Source organism: Alternaria arbusti (genome assembly GCF_024043155.1).
Source record: "Alternaria arbusti strain BMP 1465 chromosome Unknown scaffold_8, whole genome shotgun sequence".
In the NCBI taxonomy this organism is placed as follows: Eukaryota; Fungi; Ascomycota; class Dothideomycetes; order Pleosporales; family Pleosporaceae; genus Alternaria; species Alternaria arbusti.
In genome coordinates, this window is record NW_026249948.1 from 597,407 (window position 1) to 619,207 (window position 21,801).

Genomic DNA, 21,801 nt, shown 5'->3' on the forward strand with positions numbered 1-21,801 from the left:
ACCCACGTGTGCCAGAACTCACCTTCACCTGGTAGCCACCAATGCCAAGCTCATCCTCACCGTCACAACAGCGCTAATTTCACACATAAACCAGTCTCCCACCTTCCATTTCCTTCCTTTCTACTGCCTCGCACTTCATACCATCTTCTGTCTACCGCACAGCACAACACCATCAACAAATTTAAGTACAATCCAGCACCGTCCGCCAGCTTTTCCATCATGTCAGGCGCCAACAGCGGCAAGGCCCTCACTGCCTGGACAGACAAGGAGCGCGTATGCTTTCTCCTACCCTGCACACTATACATGCTGACAAAGAACAATAGCTCGTCTATCTCTTCGCACTCATCGAGAAATCCAACATCACGTTCGACTATAACGTGCGTAACCCCCATCTAAAAACCCATCTTCTTACCTGTGCGAACTAACACAACAAACAGAACACACCCCGCCCCGCCGGCCGTTCCGTCATCGCCTGCCAACGCATGATGGGTCGTCTCAAGGATACCCTCAAGAACGAGTTGGAGGCTCTTATGTCGGGTAACCCCATTGAGGAGGATACCCCCAAGAAGACTTCGACTCCGCGAAAGCGCAAGGCGAAGGGCGAGGCTGCTGCTGACGGAGAGGGTGAAGTCACTCCTGCCAAGCGTGGCCGCAAGAAGAAGGTCTCTGAGGATGTCGTCGGTGACGAGGAAGAGGAAGTCACTCCCGTTAAGCCTGAGCCTAAGGAGGAGGATCTTGAGGAAGACATTTGAGTGGACGGTCGGTTGATCCTTGCGAGCTTCAGTCATTGACATCTTGGCGACGTTGATGCAGCGAAGCGATTCGATCATGCATGTATTCTGGTCAGCACATATGGGCAGCTCCAATTCTTTTGAGCATTGCGAGACATGAGAAGCGACATGGAAAGACGAGTAGTTATGCAAAAGTTCATGACATTGAGCGAAACAAAGAAAACTTCGATGGGTATCTAAACTATTCTCTCAACAAACTATCAGCCGTGAAACATCGTGATATGGGCGCTCCTTCGTAGAGATAGGCCATGCAAGACTCCACACACCGTTCAAGCATATATGCAAAAAGAAGATCGACCTCGCACTCGTTTACCGTGTATAATCCGGCTTCGTCGCCTTATTGACAATTGGTGGCGGACCGTCAGTATCCGGGTACGGTAGAGGTGCACCTGGAGGGGGTCTTGCGAAGGAAGACCCGGCAGGAGGTGATGTTCGTGTACCGGATAGAGGTGGTGGGTGAAGTCCATCTTGCAAAGGTGTCTTAGGTGGTCTAGGTGGAGCGTTGGACATACGATCGTCCCAGCTAGGCGCGGAGCTCATCCAGGATACTGGACGCCCCGCTGAAAATTGCTCATCCGAGCGACGTCCCGGCGACACTAGTTCACCTGAATGCCGGGGGTGGAAGTCGCTGAATCCATCTGTACTCGCTGCTGATTGCGGATATTCGTCTGATGACACAACCAGGAACTTGTCGTTGTCTGATGGCCGGCGCGGTTCTGGCGGAGGGCGAAAGGCGGGATGTATGTTTGTGTAGTATTCTGGCGCGAGCTCTTCGGCTGGTAGTTCCACTGCCATGGGCGCTGGATCCGGGACTGTGGGAAGAGGCTTGTTCGGCGCTTGAGCGCCTGGCGAGAATGGCGACTCTCCCTTGGCGGCGCGCTCCCATCGCACCTTTGCGAAGTGTATCCTTGCGATCTTCGCAGCCGAGTCCAGCGTCATACCTTGTACTCCCTTGTCTGCCAGATACATGCGCGTATTCGTGCTAATTTCGGCGAGGGCATTCCACTCGTTCATTCCAAATTCTCCTACACCGACGTTGACGTTCAAACGGTAGTAGTTCTCAGGATTGACTTGTCTTTTCGCAAGGTGGTCCTTCATCTCCTTGTGTGTCCTTTCGCAATCTTCGATCTTCTGGATCAATTTTCGTCTCGCCTCTGCAAAGTCGCCCATGCCGCCAGAAACGAAGCCTTCCCACCACAGATGCTGTTGTGCGTTTGTGCCTTCTGGCCGCTTTCCGGTGCCTATGCTTATGAAAACGCCAACTTCGCGCCCAGGCCATTCGTTGCAAACGGCTTCGTCGAGAGCCATAGGCGCTGGGTTGTATTTGCCGGAGCCTTCATCGAGGAAGACGGATTGGCCGATCTGGATTGGCTTGAATGCTAGGGCGGTCGCGCAAGTTGCTCGGCCGGCTTGCCATATCGTGGCGTTTGGTTCGATTGGAGGTTCTTTGCGGGAATCGTAGGAGCGGAGGAGAACCTGGCCATTGCCAGACTTCTTGGTGCCCTTGTAGACAGCTGTGATGGCACTGCAGACAGTTAGCGCATTGGCATATCAACGACATGCGGCCTACTCACGTCTTCGTGCGCTCTTCTCTGTTGTCGTATAGCTGGGCGTGAGGGTTCCCCCACTTCATGGCGGCTATGCGCATATTCACGGGCGTCATGCCAATCTGGCTGTAGTTGCTGGCATTACTAGCGCTTCTTTGCATGCGGCCCGATATTGCGCTCCCGGGGGTCATGGGCGGTGCATCCTGCCCGTTGTGATTGTCGTTGCCCTCGTCGTCGTAGATTGTATGTTCGCGCACGCATTGCATGATAGCCTCCTCTAGCTTTGAAGCCTTGAACAATGTCGACCGATAAGGTATGCCGGCAAATGTCTTGTCAGTCTCGAAGACTCTCCTCGTCATGCGCACGTAGACGTCCTTGCAGGTCTCAACGTCCATTCTCAGCCGCCCCAGCATGATAGCGATCAAGCCTCCCGTGCCGGTGCCGACAATGAGATCGAAGTGTTCGCATGGCTTGGGTACTTCGTGCCGTTTTGGGGCTCTGCCTTCGGTCTCGACAAAAGTTCGGTGCATCAATTCCTGGAGGATGATGAGCATGGAGTACCCCCGCACACCGCCGCCGTCTGTTACATGGGTTAGCACCTGCCATACTGAGGCCTTACATCATATCACCAACATACCTAACGACAGGACGCGCAGCGGCGGCCCCTTGGTCGTGTCTTTCCGGCGCACTCCGTTGAGCGCCATTTTCGGTATACGGTATGCGCTGGCTGTGCCGAGGTGTTGTTGGTGTTCAGCCTGGTGAGGCGCGTTTGTGTGCATAGAGTCAGGCCTGGGGAAGCGCTGATGCCTGAGGTTATCAAGCTATCTGTTGTCGGTGGGCTGATTTCGCGGCTGAAAAGTGCTGATCTGGTCGTGATACTAAGCAGCAAAGCGTGGCTGAGTGGATTCCAAGCCTAGGCGCGCGCGCTCGAAAGCGCTCAAGAATGGTTGTTGTTAGGGTCGGTGGCCAGGTGAGGTGGGCGATGCGTAGGGAAGAGTCACAGGAGTGACAGGTGATGGGTAGGGTGGTTCACGTGCGAAGGTTAAGAAGATTCTTGACTCTTGCCAGTCGTGGCCAGCAGCCCAGTTGGTTCACAGCGTCGTCACTCGTCATTCGCCAAGCATGACATGAGCCGAACTGCACCGCCACCTCGGTTCCGCTCCTCAGCCCACTAAAACCTGGTTTACCCTGCAATGGCGACGTTATCAGCGCCCAAGATCTTCCGCCACTACCGGTTTTACGATAAAAGATCTTCATGCCCTTGCAGCGGCAGGGCCATGGCCCGCTCTGCTTTCAGGAACTCCCCTCCACTCCCACGACGCGAACCCATGACTATCCAATCGCCAACTCCTCCGGCCTTGCTTCGGATGGTCACGCTTCCACCAGCGTCGCCTTCTCCGATCGAATAGCCATGCCGAACCCATCCTGATCGAGATGAGTGGAAATGCCTCGTCTCGTCAATATGGATGCTTCCACCCCATCGGCTGCTGAAGAATTTCGCCGAGATATCGCAACACCAACTCAGCCCTAAACCTGCTGTGGACTCTAACCACTTTTACGTATCTTGGAATCGTACGGCACGCTTTACGCAGCCCTGTAGTTGGTTTTTGAGTTTGCACGTGATGTTACAGAAGTCAGCTTGCTGATCACGACACCGACGTACCCATACATGAGCTCTGCGTTATAAGCCGGTACGTTGGTCATAGTCTGGTCGAGTAGATGACACGATTTAGTTTCGGGACTGAACCCAAAGTGAAGGAGATGTAGTCGAAGTCAGCCCCAGTGAGTGCAAGAAGTAAATGGCGTGTAGGGGAACATGGAGGTAATGACGCATTCACCCGAAGAGTGCGGGCCTGTTGGGTGAGAGACGAGCTGTATTGCTGTATTGCTGGAGTGTAGGTGAAGGGAAGCACCCCCTTCCAGTTTAGGCGGCGCAGAGCGAACCTTGGAACGACAACCGGCCACTAGTCAACCGAGGGTCCAGATGTCTCAAGCACAATTTCTTGTGTCAATTACAGCTCCAACCCGACTGAATTTCCTCATCTCCCGAAAACAAGTCTCAACCACTATCGCACCACGATGGCCAACACCTCGCTTCTTCTGGACTTACCGGCCGAGCTCCGCAACACGATCTACCAACTTGCTCTCACCCACTCAGAGCCGCTGCATTACCGCATGCCTAAGGATGGTGAAGACAAGCCGTACCTCTACCATCGCGAGGCACCTTTCCAGCAGGGGGATGACGAGAAGCTTGTCGAATATAACCAGCTCAAGTATGTTAACAAGCAGTTGTATGCAGAGACTGCTGGTTTGGAGCTCAAGTTCAACGACGTCACATTGTCTGAGGGTTCGGGACATGAGTCTCCGTCCGACATGCTTACTGCCTGGGTGTCGTCGATATCTATTGCCAAAAGGTCCTGGATTAAGACCACCAGCATCACATGCGACAAGTATGACCCAAAGTGCTTCGATAGTGAGAGCGCGGAGGCTGTCGCGCGCCTCGCCCGACTCTGCAACGACATCCCCACTATGAGAGTCAAGTGTTATAACCCTTTCTGGACATACGCCAACTGCCGGCACTACGACGTTGTTTTCTTCTTCATGGCGGCTCTATCCATTTACTATGCATACCGTGGCGAAACCACCAAATACCTTATTTTCGACGAATCCGAACATACTATGTTGAAAGAATCTGGAAAGAAATGGAGAGAGCCATATAAAGGCCCAAAAGTACACTTAGCGCAACTACAGGCTGAGAACTTAAGGTACTTCCCCACCTTACCTGCGAACTTCACAGTACCCGTCATCAAGGCGAATCACAGAGTTGCGAAAGATGGTGAGGTTATTCTAGAGGCAGAGCAGTGGATTGGCAATAAGTACTTGCGAGAGTGGATGGAGCATGGTATCTAGAGAGTGAACCAGAGGGAATCGAATCTAGGCGATATGACCTGGATACGGTCTCGACCTTCTCACGATGCCCAGTATCTCAATGACAACTCATGACCTTTCCAAGGTTGGTTCCCACTTGAAGAAGAACCTCGCTGCTGATGGCCGATCGGACGAGGTGAACTGGAGACTTTTCTCTGTTTCAGACGGCATGCTAGCACCACGCCAACCTAGGAATAAACTAAACAGCCTAGAGCCTACATTAACGTTAGGTCACCTACTTTGTAAGGTTTTGGCTTAATGTAGCCTTTTAGACCTGTTCGGTTTTTGTCTTGTATAAGGTGGCACCAGAATAAAAGGCGTTGGAGAAAATACTACAAATCTCTGATCATCCTTTCACGTTCGGCCCACAATCTCTCGCGATCTAATGATTCGTCTTTGATATAGGAGATGTTTAGCTGCTAACACCATGTAGAGTACTAATAGTCACTCCGCAAGCTCAACCGCGCTACTTTTTCTTGGGCACCTCGACAAGTCCCCTACTCTCCTTCATCCGCCACTGGATAGCTTTCGCAAGCTGATATAGCACCTCCAACGTCGGCATAGCAACACCGGCATCCTTACCCGCTCTCAACGGCTCACCCAGCAGATTCTCAAACTCAATGAAGTTGCCCTGTCCGCATTAGCACTCCGCTCTTGTCACGTAAAGCAATAGAACCAGGGACTAAACTCACCTTCTCCACATCCTGCTGCATACTCGGCTTCAAATAGCTCTCCAGCGGATCAACCTGAATAGTCGCCTCGACCACATCCTCGGCCAACTCCACACCACAAACCGCCTTCGCAGCCGCAACAATCTCCCGCATAGCCGGTCGAACAAGTCCATCCAACGCCCCGTCAGCAAGTCTCAGGCGTCCATCATCCAGTCCCGTAATCGCGCAGATGGGGTTCAGACAAGCATTGAACACCAGCTTCTTCCACCTATCATGCAAAACATTAGGCGAGTACTGACAATCCGTCTTCCCACCTTTCCCATACAACGCCACGAACTCCTCAGCCCGACGCTCCGGCACAGCGGGATTAATGTTGGAAGTGGGAAAAGCGCCGATAAGCAGCTTATCGCCTTCGTCTTGGACGATGTGGCCCGGTGAGGGTTCTGCGCTGCCGATCATGGAGACAGCGGAGAGAATGGGGATGTTGGGATGCGGGCGCAAGAAGGGCTTTTCGATGTTGAGGCCATTTTGCAGGAGGATCAGAGTGGTTTTGTTGCTGTTTTTGGGCAGGGCTGGCGTGATTAGGTCGACGGCGGTGGGGGAGACGTCGGGGATGTTTTTGGTGCAGAGGACGACGTAGTCGTATGGTGGGATGTCTTCTTCGGTAAGGTTGGGGATGGTGTTGCGGACTTGGGTGTGTTAGCTTTTTGGGTGCGGATCGGCAGCTGAATCGCTCATAAGGTTTACAACGTACCAACGCTAGGTCTCCATTCGTCCAATTTTCCATGATCGCAGCTCTCGATTGTGTATCCTTTGTCTTTGACGACGTTGTAGTTAGATCGCAGCACCACGGTCACCGTTGCGAGACCGCCGACTTCGAGGTTGACGGCTGCAATGGCACCCACTGCGCCGCCGCCAATAATGAGGACACTTTTCTTAGTATCAGCCATTGTGTGAGGGGAATCCAGAGGATGATGGAGACTCACATGAGAAGTAGCGTCTGACCCAATCGACAAGATAGGACGCGACGCGTTAGTGGGGTGGAGGGGTAGCCACTACTTAGGAATGACTCCGTCAGTAACGATCCGCGCGGCTGTACCTGCTGCATCCAGAAGTCATCACTTGGCACCGATTATGCTGTCACTACCTGCGTTAAGTGGAAATGTTTTGCGGTCCCTTCAATCGAGCTCCATTTGATGCATATGTAGGTTACAGTCCGTAAATTCGTGGCTGGTGACCTTTTGTCGCCAGATCTTCCGCCTCACACGCCTTCATTCTTATCGCACTGATGATTGATGCATTGCTTGAGTCGAAGGTAGAGCCGTCCATTCCATCCGCCCGAAGACTACGCCGAGAGCCCAGCAAAAGAGAGAGAAAGAAGGTACACGCTTAGAAGACGAGAGCGGCACCCTTGGTCTTCTTGTCACCACCGAGCTCGAAGTGCTTGCATCGCTTGAGGGCGAGCTACGAGTATGTTAGCGATTGCGAGGTGGAAGAATGTGAGCGGAGCCTACCTGTGCCTTGGTCTTGCACTGTGTGCACTCTAGACGGAGAACGACCTTCTTGGTGGTCTTCGCTTTCTGCATGGTGTTAGTACTCATCTTTTGAGCTCGAATGCGTGCGATCGTACCTTGTGGAAGACGGGCTTGGTCTGACCTCCGTAACCGGATTGCTTGCGGTCATAACGACGCTTACCCTGCGCGAACAGAGAGGCCTTTCCTGCCTTGTATTCTACACAGTCTCAGTATACGGGTATGCGAGTGTGTGGACGCGGATCACTAACGGGTGACCTTGTGCTGGGTGTGCTTCATGCACTTCTTGCCCTTGCAGTAGGTTCGGCGGGTCTTGGGAACGTTGACCTGGGAAGTCACAGTCAGCATTCAGGCTCAATGCTTTTGAAATTCCCAATTTCCTGTACTGGCGACGAATGCGAAGCGAGCGACCGACGTAAGCGATGGCGAGGGATGTGCGGTGATGCGGAGGTCGCGATTGAGATCATCCTGGTGAGATGTTGCCACCATCAAATGCCAGCATCTACACTGCGCCCGACAGCTGGGTTCAGATGCGGCGCGATACCAAGGGCCCGTGATGGAGTACGTGTTGAGTCGCCGCCTCTTCAACGCCAAGGTCCTCACATGTCCCTTCGCACCAGCAGCCCTCTGTAAGAGATATTGTACAATCCCAACCCTCTCAGCATCAAATGTCTTCCGCCACATCTCGGTCTTCTAATGGGGTATCATCGTGTCGAATGTCGCGGGGTCGGAGAATTCGCCTCGCTATCGTCATCGAAGATTCGTGGATTCGTTCGCTCGTCGCACCGGTCGTGGTCCTTCGCAATGTCTCTGGCAACAAGAATGTCACTCACCATTTTGACGGATTTTGCTCTGTGGTTAGTATGAGCGAAAAGTTGGCGGTGTTGCTGGAGGTGTTGTGGTCGCGCTGGACCGATATTGCTAGCGTTGTGTGGGCTTCGGCTAGGTTAGTAAGCCGTCATCTGCGCCACTCACCAGCCACAGCCAAGGCGTCGAGGGCACGCACCAGACCATCCCCAGACATATTTACAAGTCATTGAATGTGTTGAAAGGCTGAAGTGCAGTCGAAGTAAGAATTGAATTGTGGTATCATGCGTGCCAAATAAAGTGCAGATCCCTAATCATATATCATCCTTGACCCATGAACCCGCGATGGGAAACAAATGAAAGCTGCGAGCGTAACGACTAGTAAATCGGATGTCCCTCCTCCCACTTCTGGACCTCCTTCGTATCCTTAGATGCGGAGAGTGGGCTGCTACCCATGCCAAGACTGAACCTGCCACTCTCGCGCTTCTCAGGGCTCCGTCCGTCGTCGATGCGCTTCACAGGGCCGACCCATTCCCACATGCGAGCGACGTCGCCGCTCGCGGTGGTTCGGACACCTGCACGGATGTTGCTGTTCTTTTCGACCTTCGCCTGCACCCTTGTCCATAACTTCTGTCGGCGAGATGCGTTGAACTCAGTCCTCAAGACGTCATCTCGCAGTTGTGTCATACTGATACCCTTCTCCGCGCCAGGGTCATAGTAGCTCAACGCGGCCTGGTCCTGGAGTCTATCGTATGCGTCGCTTGCGAGTTGCTTCGCGCGAACTTCCATTGCTCGGTTACTGGTGTATGCGTACTTTCCGTACGATCCAGTGGCAATCAGAATGAGCATCGTTACAATTTGGAGAAGATGTCGTTCAAAGGATTCTCGGAGGGATCTTCGGACGCTGCAGGAGAGGGAGAGCTTGGCGAGGGAGGTGGATGCGAGACGTCGTCCGCCTGTTGTTCTGTTTCCAAGGAAGAGTAACTGATTAGTACAATTCCACGTCAGATATGTTGCACAAGTGGTTGGAGAACTGGAAAGGAAGTACTTACCCATCGGTGCTTTCGACTATCTCCTCTCGCATGGTCAATTCAGGAAAGGCTCTGTCGAACAGCTCACTGAACTCCTGATCTGTCAAGCTCTTGCTCTTTTGAGAAGCCATCTGCTGCTTCAGATCTCCTTCGCTAACTTCAGGGCTTTCCACTGGATTCCCTGCCGCATCTGGTTCCCCACACTCATACTGGGCCTTGCGTTGTCGCAGAATCTCCACTGCCTTGTTCGCAATACCATTCACCTTCCGCGTCTTCTCGCTGTCTGGCTCACACGTCGGAGGGAGAGGAACCAGGCCACCGAGTGACAGCGGATGGTCTTTCATAATGAAATCGGGATCGCACCTCAGAGTCAACCCGCGGAAACACTGCGCGTGTGGTGGGCAGGGCTCACACTGCGGGAGGAGCTGATCTGCCCAGCTCGGTAGCTCCATACCACCAAGTCCAGTAGCATCTCGTCCGATGCCACAAAAGCCAACATCGATCTTTTCCTGTCGCCAGACGCCAGCAAAAGCGGCTGATGCTGTGAGGAGTAGAGTCCCGGCCATTGCTTTGATCGTACCAGTGGCTTTGCCCTTTTGCCTCCGTCTGCGTGGAGGCAGAATGTCGACCTCGCCAGCCTTCGCACGCTCGCGCACTAGTTCAAGTTGCTCTTCTGGAGTGAACTCCTCGCCGGCATCTGCAAGATCGTCTTCCTGATGCTGTGTACGCGGGTCCGCCACATCGAACGTTCCACGTGTAGGTACCATGATGCCCTCGTCCAGTTGTTCAGTCTTGGGCTGGACGGTCCTCCGGCGGTGCGCATCGCTCTTGCGCCGCTCCTGCTGGCCAAATCCAGTAGTTCTCCTACGCCTGTCGCGCAATATGGTATCTGGTACTGCAGGAGAGCTTCCGCTTTGGAACGGGTTTTCCTGGGTGAAGGGGCTGGCAGCGTCGTTGCGATGCCATGCTTCAGGCTCAGGCGTGGGCTCTTTGGGTGCAGGAGTGACGCTCTTGCGTGTGCGTCTAGCCGCAGGCCGCTCGTCCACCTCGGGCTCAAGCGCTCTGCTGTGTTTGGCAGGGACAGCGCGCGCGGGTGTCTTGGCGCGTGGTGCCGGCACCTCTGCCTCCTCTGTTGGCTCGCGCGTTGTTCGTCGGGTGGTGCGTCGTGTCTTCGCAGGCGTAGGTGCTATGAGTGTTTCGTCCTCGGCGTCGTCTGTCTCGACCGTACTGGCTGAACTGGAGGGGACGTCGACGATGCCCCGCGTCGATCGCTTCGTGTGTGCCTGCATCCGCTGGACTTTGGACTTCTGAGGGAGGACCAGGTCGACGAACATGCCGACCAGAGCGGGCTTCTTTGCCGAGGACGGATATGTGACGCCATGTCTCAGCAGGATGCTTCTCAGTTCCGGGACCGTTATCTTGCTGGGGTCGACGCCATCTTCGTAATACCAGTATTCTCCGCGCGCGTCAGCCATGTCGATGTGGTGGGGTCCTTTTTTGTCGCGGAATTAAGTTTACGGTTGAGCGGGGCCGGCGACTGAGACAGTTGTAGGGCGGACGTAAGACAGGCGTGGGTTGGCTCGTGTGGTCGCTGTGATGGGCGATAGGCAGACTTGGGAAAGTCTGCGCAGCTTGTTTGTGATGTCACCGAGGCAACTGCGGGCCCGTGCGCTGGCCGCGGCTGCTTTCATCTCGTTCACCTCTTTCATTCACTTGCGCACGACAAACATCACAGCTGCTGATGAAACAAAGAAGGATTGTGAACGACGAATCTTAAACCAGCCGCCTAACCTCCTACACATGCGAAGAAGTCAAATATTACTACAAAAACAAGACCCTGTGGAGGCTACATCAACAGCTATAACGGCACGCCTATCGCGAGTTTACAGTTGTCACCTTCAAAGGACAGCATCACCGATGCGAATTACATGGATGAGGTATATGAATGCACATAATTGCTCATCGATCTGCACTTTCTCGCGGGTTGTTTCCGATACAAAGTAGACATGATCTAGCGGAAATCTCCCTTAAAGTCCCTCCGCTACCCATTTCCTAATCGCCGCTGTCCATATCGGCGAAAGATCTTCCCCTTTATCGTTGAAGTGAGTTCCTATGCGTACGGGGACTTCCTCCGATTCGAGGATATCTTCCATGGGGAAGAAGTGCAAATTATCCGCCCGTAAACTCTCATGGAATGGTTGCGACATCCCGCCCTTTATATCAAACATGTTCCATCCTCTTACGATCTCCAACCCTTTTTCTATGACTGGTCTGGTGTTCGGTCCCATAGGCCAGAGTTCGGTCCTTGAGTCACCTAAGAGAAGCTCTGAAAGGGCAATCCCAATTGCGATTACTATGAGAGGAACGACAGGTCCATTAGAGGCTGTCTTCAGAACTTTGGCGCTGAACATTGACCATTTGAATTCCACGGTAATATATGGCATCTGTCGGCACAGTTTCGCTAGTCGACACATGTTGGCTTGGTTGTCGATCTGTGTGAGGACCTTTTTGCCTGGATTATTCCTTTGCGTCAAGTACTCGTTCACATCAGCGTCGGTATTTTGCAGAGCCACAGTTCTGAGCCATTTGTGTTTCTCTTCTGGAAGAGATGCGAGAAGCGCAAAGAATTGTTCGGTGGCAGTGGTCTTGCCTTCGGCCCGGGTAGAGATCGTGATGGTAGTATTGAACTTCAACTCAAGGTGTGCGCACTCCTGGTGTAGCTGTTTATTGACATACTGTAGCTGATTGAGCTGTTTGTGGCCGGAGGTGTCGTTTGTCGTATACTTTAGCGTTGCGTCTGGTGTGGTTAGGACGTATTCGTAGATAACGTTCCGGAGCTCGGGAGGAAGAAGGAAGAGGCGTCCCTTGGTCGCTGGTTTTACAGCTTCCGGTTTCGACATAAACGACCAGATGAAATCTGAAAACATGTTCGACCTAATTGGCATGCTTTCCGCGTTGGTAGAAGATTTGGGGAGCAGATTACGTTGGTATGGGTTGAGTGATTGGTGGATCCGGGGGTTCTTGTGGAATAATAAGCGATGTGATTTGGTTGTTATGTAGAAGGAAGGAGGCCCTTGTATATGTAGTAGAGGGTTGCAAATAGTGAACGCTCGTGAGTGAAACTCGCGATCGATACGATCCGACCCAACAGTGTTGTCAACGTGAGGCAATACCACTTCAACAGAGGCAAAGCGCGATCCAGAGCGCCCCAATCTACGAGAGAGTACTCACTCGATAGTATCGTGAATGAGTTGAATGCAGTGACCTTTTTCACCTGGAGTCTCTAGTGGCTCATCCCTTTGAAGCATCCTACTTCCACCCCCCGAGTGCTCCTCTCCTCTCCAAGCAGAATCTAAACCCACCCATTCTCTACAGAAGTCTGCGCCTGGTACTTAATTTCGACTCGAAGACGTTGCTCTAATTTACCCAGCAGAAGTACGGTACAATCAGACAAGCAGACGGATATACCAACATGTCCACGGAATCGCCCCTGCTCAAACTCCCCGGTGAATTACGAAACAGTAAGTCAGAGCTCTGGAGTCATTTATCATTGCTCCTTCGACGATGATTAATGCACTGGTCATGCGCTGACTGTGATTTTCCAGAAATATACGAGCTCGCGCTCTCTTCACCAAGTCCGCTCTACCTTCACTCGCCGGAAGCACCCCGGCAGGTTGTGCGGCACTCGGAAAATCTCGGTGCACTCGGAACACCGTCTCCTGTCAAGCGCTACGTTGAGTTCAACATGCTCAAGTATGTGAACAGGCAACTTTACTCGGAGACTGCGGGCTTGGACTTCAAGTACAACAGCTTCAAGATTAAGCTTGGGCGTCCGAAGCCTGCACAAGATGGACAAGACACCGAGATCTTGCGAGGTCCGAGAGTTTGTAAGGCATCTCAGGTTAAATTCGACAGGGGCTATTTGGATGACATTAGCAAGAGCGCATCGTCTCAGGGACAGCGCCTCGAGATCATCTGGCAGCATGCTATAGATCTCTGGGAAGATGCATGGTGGAATCCTGGTTGCCGGGAAGGTCCGGGATATCGAGTAGAGAACGAAGAAAAAGAATTGAGAATGGTGCGACGCCACCTCGAGAGCCTTTTCCAGTAGAAACAGGTAACCAATGAGGCTTTTCCAAATAGTCTAAACTTCCGTTTCCCTCTACAGCTTGCTATCTCGTAGACGTTTATTAATTGAGGCTTGAAGGGTGAAAAGTTCCGGGGCGCGATTGTAGCTTCGTGTTGCTTTAGTTGCTCTACCTCTGGAAGCTCTCATACTTCACCATAGCTATCTACCTCTCTACCCCCTGTATAGCCCTCGGAATCACATACGCGGCCCATTTCTCCTTGCTATCCGCCTCTCTCCATACATCCATTCCACCTGCAACTCCATTCTCATCAATTTGCCAATCGCCTCTCTCCACCATACCCGTCCAGCTCTTCAACACATCGACAAGACTATGATCATGCGGCTCCTCAAGCGGCTGATATCCAGGACGATACATATCTACATGGCTGTCTTCACCATCCTCGTTTCCCCCAAACTTGCTGCCATCAGTCCTCCTTGCATAACCATTTGCTCCAATACCAAAAGGTAAAATCAACCTACATTCGTCCTCGGCTGTCGTCTCCCAATGTGGGAGAAGGTATAGGCCCGCAGTATGGGTTTTCATACGGTCGAATCCAGGGAATGGATTGTCTATTTCTTCGCCACTGACAGTGTTGGGATTGAAGCGAAATAGAAGGATAGGAGGCCGGTCGGAGGTAGACGAGAGATAACAACCGAATGGCTGATCGGAGAATATGGAGGTAGTTACTTCGAGACCTGGGGCTATGTTTCGGAAGCGTGGGCGTCGTGCCTGTCGGAGGAAATCGTAGGTGAAGTTATGGGGAAGACTCATGCTTTGAAGTATGCTCTCTTCGACCAGCCCATGTACCACTTGTTCAATTTCTGCGTGCTCGGCCGTGGAAGGCATCCGAGTTTCGATGGTTTCTACTAGACGATTGAAAGCCTCAACATTCTCTTCCAGCATGGATTTGCTGTACGGGATAAACTTCCAAGGGTCGTAGCGCTTATTGCCAGATTTTTCGTGTATAGCTTTGGGCGCAGCAGCGATCTTCCCTTTCCGAATCTGACCCAACCAGAACTCCAGAGCGGTTTCCAATGGGTACCACACTTTCTGTTCAAAGACCTCTTCTGCGTCATGGATGCTTGGGCTCAAGATACAGAGGTTCGCTTCTTGATCATATCTGTACGATAAGATTAGCACATTCCAGATCAAAACAGTATTCGGCAGTCTGATTTAACTTACACCAGTCCGCACCAGTGACCAGTGAAGTTGTTCATCTCGTGGAGAACCAAAAGATTACCATCTTCTCCATCGTTTGACCAATCTTCCGCTTGCTCAAACATGAAATTCGGCGAAGCGAGATTTTGTAGCCAGTAGAAGAAGGATAGATCGACTACACCTTCAGGAAAACTAACAACTCGAGCTTCTTGGAGAAACCGAACAAGATCAGGTGAAAGCTGGGAACGAACAGCCTCGGCATCATCACCAAAGGTTTCGAACCATGGCTTGCAAGTGGCTTCGAGAGACTCGAGACTGCGACCTGAGCCGACCCAGCCGTGCCGCAAAATCTCGTTGTGTAGCGCGATGCATCTTTCGACATTCATGATCAACAGTTAACATGAGACAGCAAGGGCGGAACCTCATGGCGCGATTGGGAACGACAACCATCGTAGCGCAGTTTTGCTGTGCCTCACTCCATGTGGGGTGTAAGAGGCCACCGTGTGCACGACGGCATGAGACCAACAGACACTAATCCCTGAGCGGCTAGTACCAACAGCGGTGCTATGAAAGAGAGCCCTTCGCGCTACAAACAACTCTGAAAAGCTTTTCAAACGCCAGGTAAAGTCTCGTTGATTCTCGAGCGATGAATATTGCTCGAACCCTCGAAGTGTCCACAGCTGGTGACATGACTCGCGTTCCATCCAGCCCTCATAGGCGCAGCTCGGAAAATCAACTTCGAAAAGACAACGCCACTTCCTTAGCGTCCTCTCCCCAAGCGGGAAGCCGCGTCTCCGCTTGCACCTGGGTCGCAGCTGCTGCGGTTCTCCTTGCGGCCATCGCCGCGCAATACTTTCTCGAGTCTCTCAACTTGGTTTAAGCCTGGTACCAGATTAAATCACTCCATGCGACGTCTACAGCTGCGAGACCATACGGACCAGTCGTCATATGTTACTCACCAGCGCGAGTCATGCCACTACTAGTCGAGGAAACAGACACTTCCAAGGTTGCTTCACCGTTGGCTAGATATCCGAGTACTGGACCCCAGGGTGGCAGCTGGTGCGGTACTTCTTGCAGCTATTACCGTGTACTATCTCCTCGACCCCCTCAAGTCGTTCAGAATTTGGTACACATTTGACCCTACAGCCAAAGTCATAACTTCACACCGACCACCAAGAATACCTAGGTATGTCCACAGCAAACAGAGGTGACCCCGCCACTGATTTGGCGCGAAATTCCTTGCATCATATTTCGGCCGTGCGAAGGGACAGGAGCTGCGGTAGATTCTTCGCCTGTGAGGAAACCTGAGACTGCCGCAACTGCGTAAGGTCAGGCACGCATGTCGATAATCGACGGTTGATGCATCGTGCCCAGGTGGGAGGCTCCTAGTAGGAAAGCCTTGGAACTGAATATGAGTGAGAGATTTGAAAGACTGGAAAGCTCTTTCGGTGTGGTTGACAGCCTCTTCTTGTGAGACTTCTTGCTGCGATACGCATCGAGGCGTTCTTCTTCTCGGTCCCCTTGGTAGATCTCGGAAGATGCGGCACGGCAAGTGCGCCCGCGCCGCAACCAATGTCATGCAAAAGGCATCCATTCACATATTTCAAGAAACAGTTACACTTAGCGACAGCCTTAAGTTCCTGTCACCATGCGAAATTGCTGACAGACTCGCCATTCGAAGCTTTCTAGCTCGCACTAGTTGTGGGGTAGGCCTCGGCTTAATGTAGCTTAATCTCGACACCCTGCCAGATCGGCCTTCCTCCATTAACAAGCCCGCCATCATCTCGTACCTGTATGGACTTAACTCGCCGGCATCGAACCATGTGCCGCGGACGCGGTGACGAAAACCGGGTCGCCATTTCCGCGTCTGGCTGAGACAAGGCGCAATGTGTCCCGGACCGTTTGGCCGCTACTAGGTCCACAACTATATGTGAAAAGGCGGCGAAAACATATAGATTGATTGAGAACAGTGGTCACGCAGCGCACATTGAGCACATACTCAATGTAGAATGCCGGACATGTGCCTTTTCACCGATATTGATGTGCAGCGCTCTAAGCACGAAATGGACGCCTCGCCTCCAGATTCGGGTCGAGATACTTTAAGCATTGGCTTGAGGCGGTCTTTATATAGCGTCATGAACAGCTCAGCTGTCGGTATCTCAACTGCCAGTTGTCACAGTCTCTCCAAACAAGGACCCTTTCACTTTCAGTCGTCAACATGTTCGGAAAGGCAGCTATCATCAACGCGCTCGTGAGCGCCGTGTCCGCGGGTTTGCTAACCCACACATTGCATGTTACATTCCATTGACGAGAAATAGGCACGATCCTGTGGGATGGTCGCTTCAACGACATGACCACTTCCTCTGATCTGGACAAATGGTCCTGGGCAAACCAAGTGGGCAGTAAGTGCTGCAGTCAAGCTACACAGCGAACACAGCTGACGTTCGCCTCTTTCTCTGCCAGACTACCAGTACTACATCCACGGCTCAGGCGCGACCACCAAATACGTAAATCTGTCACCGAACTACAAGAACTCTGGCGACACTGGCAGCAAGCAAGGTGCTAAGATCACGATCGACAACACGGCCAAGTGGAATAGCGACATGTGGAGGACAGAGCTCATCCCCCAGACGAAAGCTGCTATCAACCAGGGCACGGTCTACTACCATTTTTCGATCAAGAGATCTACGACCAATGTTCCGAGTGCGACGAACGAACACCAAATCTGTTTCTTCGAGAGCCATTTCACCGAGCTGAAATATGGATGGGTCAACGGAGAGTCTGGCACTAGCAACACCAACTTGTGAGCCGATCCACATGTATGGACTCAATACGGGTTTCATACTAACCCCAACGCAGGCAATGGATGGTGGGTGGCCAAAGCAAGTGGAAAGTCGAACTCAAGGCCGACGAGTGGCATAACGTCGCTTACGAGATCAACTTCTCCTCCGTAAGTCGCAATCATTTACAAGGTGACCTTGAGCACATACTGACTCTCAATACCATCCCTTAGAACCAAGTCACCTTCTGGCACTCTACCGGCAACAGCACGCTCACCAAGACTGCTGGACCTTTCTCCACCAGCACTTCTTCCAATGGTGCTGACTGGCATCTTGGTGTCCTTCGTCTGCCCCGCCAGGGTAACGATGGAACGGGCGCCGAAGACTGGTTCTTCTCTGGGACTTACATTGAGAGCGGCCCGCTCACAACGTCCGTTGCTAGCCCCGCTGCATGAACACGTTTTACTTCGTGACTGTAGAGTCGGAACACATGTATATATTGTCGCAGTTTGCACTTGGAACGTAGCATTGTCGAGCTGGAATCGTATCATTGTAGTCCGTGAGCTATTAGATCTAAAACACTGCGCTGTCGATTCCTCCATCCGCCTTTGTATGCTGCAAGCATGTTGTCCAATCTCCATGGCTCTAATACCCCTGCTCAAACCAGTCTTTGGCCACAGGTAGCAAGTCTTCGACCCTATCTCGCAAACCTGGCATCAACTCCTTTCGTTCAATGCCATCTTCTTCGCGAAGAGGCCGAACCACAACCTTGTCCAAATCTTAGTCTTAGAAGAACAGCCTAGCTCATGCTAGTAGCGGGTCCATTGTGATGATCTTGGCAATCTGCCCGTACAAAAGCGCTCTTGGTACTACCAACTGAAGACAATGTTCGGCGTCCCACTTGCTGCACGAGTAGCGAGAGAATAAAATTCCGCCCAGCCTCCAGTGCTCCTGCTATGACACTCTATCAGAAAGCGGGGATGCATTTCTGTGTCGATTTGGAGACCATATAGATCCTCAAAGCGGTAATCTGTGACTTGCTGGTGGATCTTTTGGATCCATAGTCTTCTCTTTCCCACGACGCTGTTGTAGAATCTGGTGAGGTTGTTCGGCGGACCCCGGATGTGTATATCGTTGTGGCGAATGACCAACGCTTTGGTCTCGTTTCGAAGCTTTTTGTTGACAAACTGGAGCTGGTTGGCGACCACATGTCCATTCACTCTGACCGGCCCTTGGTGTATCGTCTTCTTGGTGTCTGACACTGGCTTGTTGGTAGTCAGATTCGTCTCTGAAATTTTTCGTCGCTTCCTCATGGGAGCTTCATCATCCGACTCTTGAACACGACCTACTGGTGCGGGGATTTCGCTAAGTCTTTCTACGTGTTCTTCAAATGTTTGAGGATGGAGACACAACCAACCCACACCCAGTTTGTCCTCGCGATAGAAGATTCCCTCATCGATGGTGAGTGCGTATTCGAAGATCTTGTTGCGAAGCTCGCCGGGTAGCTGAAGAAGGCGTGATTCTACCCCTGCGTTGCGCACAGGGGCTTCAGTATGCTTCGTTGACATCTTGTCGTATGACTGAGGAATACACTCTTTGAGGGATAGTGCAGTCGACTTGTCGCGTGCCTGAGAGATACACAAGCTATTTGGAAAGGTAAGTGGTAGGTGATGTGGTTTAAATTATACCAATAGCTTCAGAGAGGCAGAAGCGTATGAAAAATCCTTACTCCGGACACATCCTCTGCCTAGTCCCCATTTTACATCTGAGAAAATGAGAGGAACTCTGCGGCTTTGCTCTTCATACGCTGTGATTCGCTGTACCCCGTTAATCGCATGTTGTGGTAGTGGTGGACCAAGCGACTAAGCGTAGAGATCGAATGAATGGTGTCGAGTATACAATTCCACTGGTATTGGTCCGATCAGTACCAAGGTTGAGCAGGAAGAAACTGCGCCTTCAGACGAAGCGCAATAGAACCTTCTTCAAAACATGACGTGTGCTAATTCAGCTTGAGGCACTCGCTGCTTTGACGGACGGTGCAGCATGTGGCGATAGAGTTTGCGAAATCCATGGGTACTACCTGCGAGGCTCACCGCCGCCGCGATGTCTACCCAGGTGATTTCCAGGCCTAGGGAGGATACAACGGCCTTGGAAGATGGATGGTCGATACCTAGGTGAGAGAGAGAGGAATGCCGTGTCAGCACCAATCACAATCTCCGCAACCCAGCTTACCACGCGCAGCTTTAGCGCGATTCATCAACCTCGGCATACCTCCACATTATAGCATTCCACGACCGAGCCGCAACCTGAGCTACTACTAGATCAACCCCAGACTCCGCCCGTGATCACTTCTATCGCATCACCAGAGCCATACTCACCTGCTCCCTCACCGACAAATCCTCCAAAAACCCCAAACTAAACGCGACCGTCGCGACCTCCTCTCACATTTCAAACGCCGAAGTACCTCTCCTCCGTTGCCGTCGCGCCGCCGCTGCCGAAACGCGTCCACAAGCCCACTATGTCCGAGTCTCTCACCACCAAGCAAGTCGCCGAGCACAACACAGTCGAGAAGGGACTGTACATAATAGTCGACAATGATGTATACAAGATGGACTCGTTCGTGGATGAGCACCCAGGTGGCGCTAAGATCCTTAAGAGAGTAGGTGGAAAGGATGCTAGCAAGCAGTTCTGGAAGGTACGTTATAGCCAACACATAGAGAAGGCGAGAAGGAAAGAATGCCTGGGACGATTCGTTCCGCGCGGTCTTCCAGGGCCGGATTTGCTGTCGCGCGTTTGGTCTTGGTACCGCCGCGCTGATGGTACTCGGTGCTCGGTGCTCGGTACCAGCGGAATCATGGCAGACTGGACCCTTGATTTGATCATCGAAAGTGCCTTATCGCACATGAAGTTTGGATATGCTGACCAAGACACAGTACCACAACGAGAGCGTATTGAAGAAGTACGCACCTAAGCTCAAGATTGGCACAGTCAAGGAGGAGTCCAAGTTATAGATACACAATTAATTATACCAATGATCACCATTCAATTCACTTGCGTTGCACGTCTCCTTGTATATCGCGCATCAAATACCCAATCCATGAAGAAATGCGATGCCATGACGCGATGTTCACCGCCTGTTGCATGTTCATTCACTACACCAGCAAGAATACCACGAGATCAATGCAAAACTATAAATTACGACAAAAATCTACTCTATGGACGTATTGGTATAATGCGTTCTCTCTGATTCAAAAGCAATAAGCTCGCAAAAACAAACATGCCGTGGGTATCGTGATATAGCAAACGCCTGTTTTCAATGCTGCGCGAAAATATGCCAAAATCGTTGCTGCGTAATGTCACTCTTGTTCTCTCTCCCAATCTCTGCTCTTCTCATCTAAAAGCAGGTCCACCGCTTCTTAACACCCGGTCTTGAGTTTGGCCTGGGTGTAGGACTCGTCCGCGGCCGCGCACTGTCCTTCTCATTCATATGCGCGTCATCCAAATCGTCCATGCGATAGCGGCGCACAGATCCAGCATCCGACTGATCTTTCTCGTAGAACTTCTCTTGCGGGCCGGATACACATCGTGGTGTTACTTTGCGGAAGAAGCCTCGTAGACCGCTGTTGGCTTTGTCGATTCTTTCGTATTCGCGTTTGCGCGTGCACGGTGATGTCCAGTGCATGGTTGTATTGGTCTTCTCTGCGTCGATTGTGTCTTCGCTTTGGCGGGGCATGGATGTTTCTTCCACTACGCGTAGACTGTCTGAACTGAAACGCGTTGCTGCGCTGGGAAAACCGAATGCGTCGCCGTGAGACATTGCCGGACTTGGAAGACCGGAATTTGACTGATAGGATGGATTTGAGAAGATGCTGCAGCTGCGAAAGTGCAGAGCGAGAACGTCGTCGACATCTTGGCTGGTTGTGGTGGCGGGGGGTGTTTGGAAACTCTTCACTCGGTAGTGGCGCGCAGGTCTTGAGGGGTCCACGATAGTACAGGAAGTGCGTCGCGATGAGGGCTTTGAGCCATGGCCACGGCTCTTCGATCTGCTGTTTGAGTTTTCTGATGATGTGGTTGACTGTTGTCGTAATGGTCGTGAGCGCTGCTCTGATACTGGTCGTCGTGGCTCCATGTCTGCAACCCGGAAAGAGGAGATCGATTCGACTTTATTCCTGTGATGTTTGCTATGCTGAGTAGTGTTGTTGTTGCACAGTGGTTCTTGGCTGGGTATCTTGGGTAGACAGGAACCCGCAACACTATCAATTCGATTCATCGCCGATCTATCAAAGATCGAGAACGGGGAGTGACGTAGATGTGAGGTGTGTCAAAGGATATTGAGTCGGTAATATTGTCTTAGTGGTGAATAATTTCGGTACTCGTCTAGGTCGGATATCAGTATCGGAATAGGAAGGTTCTGTGCTCAAGGGGT

At 52.1% G+C, this 21,801-nt stretch overlaps 12 protein-coding genes across 12 annotated transcripts; 5 read left to right on the forward strand and 7 right to left on the reverse strand.

Moving 5' to 3' along the window:
- Positions 1–219: 219 nt before the first annotated feature.
- J4E86_006568 (uncharacterized protein) lies at positions 220–752 on the forward strand (the record flags this gene model as incomplete). Its single annotated transcript, XM_051447094.1, has 3 exons — positions 220–273; positions 324–377; positions 438–752. 3 exons carry the CDS (start codon positions 220–222, stop codon positions 750–752), a joined length of 423 nt encoding a protein of 140 aa, XP_051301579.1.
- Positions 753–1,100: 348 nt separating this feature from the next.
- J4E86_006569 (uncharacterized protein) lies at positions 1,101–3,042 on the reverse strand (the record flags this gene model as incomplete). Its single annotated transcript, XM_051447095.1, has 3 exons — positions 1,101–2,316; positions 2,366–2,918; positions 2,976–3,042. 3 exons carry the CDS (start codon positions 3,040–3,042, stop codon positions 1,101–1,103), a joined length of 1,836 nt encoding a protein of 611 aa, XP_051301580.1.
- A 1,375-nt stretch (positions 3,043–4,417) lies between these two features.
- J4E86_006570 (uncharacterized protein) lies at positions 4,418–5,248 on the forward strand (the record flags this gene model as incomplete). Its single annotated transcript, XM_051447096.1, has 1 exon — positions 4,418–5,248. One exon carries the CDS (start codon positions 4,418–4,420, stop codon positions 5,246–5,248), a length of 831 nt encoding a protein of 276 aa, XP_051301581.1.
- Positions 5,249–5,732: 484 nt separating this feature from the next.
- Positions 5,733–6,887, reverse strand: J4E86_006571 (uncharacterized protein; the record flags this gene model as incomplete). The annotated part of the gene is made up of 3 exons (XM_051447097.1): positions 5,733–5,897; positions 5,959–6,626; positions 6,692–6,887. 3 exons carry the CDS (start codon positions 6,885–6,887, stop codon positions 5,733–5,735), a joined length of 1,029 nt encoding a protein of 342 aa, XP_051301582.1.
- A 439-nt stretch (positions 6,888–7,326) lies between these two features.
- On the reverse strand, positions 7,327–8,305 carry RPL44 (40s ribosomal protein L44e; the record flags this gene model as incomplete). Its single annotated transcript, XM_051447098.1, has 5 exons — positions 7,327–7,401; positions 7,452–7,517; positions 7,568–7,668; positions 7,721–7,796; positions 8,303–8,305. 5 exons carry the CDS (start codon positions 8,303–8,305, stop codon positions 7,327–7,329), a joined length of 321 nt encoding a protein of 106 aa, XP_051301583.1.
- Positions 8,306–8,654: 349 nt separating this feature from the next.
- J4E86_006573 (uncharacterized protein) lies at positions 8,655–10,782 on the reverse strand (the record flags this gene model as incomplete). Its single annotated transcript, XM_051447099.1, has 2 exons — positions 8,655–9,240; positions 9,329–10,782. The coding sequence occupies 2 exons, from the start codon at positions 10,780–10,782 to the stop codon at positions 8,655–8,657; spliced, it is 2,040 nt and encodes a 679-aa protein (XP_051301584.1).
- Positions 10,783–11,334: 552 nt separating this feature from the next.
- J4E86_006574 (uncharacterized protein) lies at positions 11,335–12,234 on the reverse strand (the record flags this gene model as incomplete). Its single annotated transcript, XM_051447100.1, has 1 exon — positions 11,335–12,234. The coding sequence occupies one exon, from the start codon at positions 12,232–12,234 to the stop codon at positions 11,335–11,337; it is 900 nt and encodes a 299-aa protein (XP_051301585.1).
- Positions 12,235–12,779: 545 nt separating this feature from the next.
- Positions 12,780–13,418, forward strand: J4E86_006575 (uncharacterized protein; the record flags this gene model as incomplete). Its single annotated transcript, XM_051447101.1, has 2 exons — positions 12,780–12,828; positions 12,913–13,418. The coding sequence occupies 2 exons, from the start codon at positions 12,780–12,782 to the stop codon at positions 13,416–13,418; spliced, it is 555 nt and encodes a 184-aa protein (XP_051301586.1).
- A 181-nt stretch (positions 13,419–13,599) lies between these two features.
- Positions 13,600–14,981, reverse strand: J4E86_006576 (uncharacterized protein; the record flags this gene model as incomplete). The annotated part of the gene is made up of 2 exons (XM_051447102.1): positions 13,600–14,557; positions 14,620–14,981. 2 exons carry the CDS (start codon positions 14,979–14,981, stop codon positions 13,600–13,602), a joined length of 1,320 nt encoding a protein of 439 aa, XP_051301587.1.
- A 1,832-nt stretch (positions 14,982–16,813) lies between these two features.
- On the forward strand, positions 16,814–17,830 carry J4E86_006577 (uncharacterized protein; the record flags this gene model as incomplete). The annotated part of the gene is made up of 5 exons (XM_051447103.1): positions 16,814–16,865; positions 16,914–16,997; positions 17,059–17,398; positions 17,455–17,545; positions 17,609–17,830. 5 exons carry the CDS (start codon positions 16,814–16,816, stop codon positions 17,828–17,830), a joined length of 789 nt encoding a protein of 262 aa, XP_051301588.1.
- A 414-nt stretch (positions 17,831–18,244) lies between these two features.
- J4E86_006578 (uncharacterized protein) lies at positions 18,245–18,943 on the reverse strand (the record flags this gene model as incomplete). The annotated part of the gene is made up of 2 exons (XM_051447104.1): positions 18,245–18,880; positions 18,917–18,943. 2 exons carry the CDS (start codon positions 18,941–18,943, stop codon positions 18,245–18,247), a joined length of 663 nt encoding a protein of 220 aa, XP_051301589.1.
- Positions 18,944–19,893: 950 nt separating this feature from the next.
- J4E86_006579 (uncharacterized protein) lies at positions 19,894–20,386 on the forward strand (the record flags this gene model as incomplete). Its single annotated transcript, XM_051447105.1, has 2 exons — positions 19,894–20,070; positions 20,309–20,386. The coding sequence occupies 2 exons, from the start codon at positions 19,894–19,896 to the stop codon at positions 20,384–20,386; spliced, it is 255 nt and encodes an 84-aa protein (XP_051301590.1).
- Between the last annotated feature and the right edge of the window lie 1,415 nt (positions 20,387–21,801).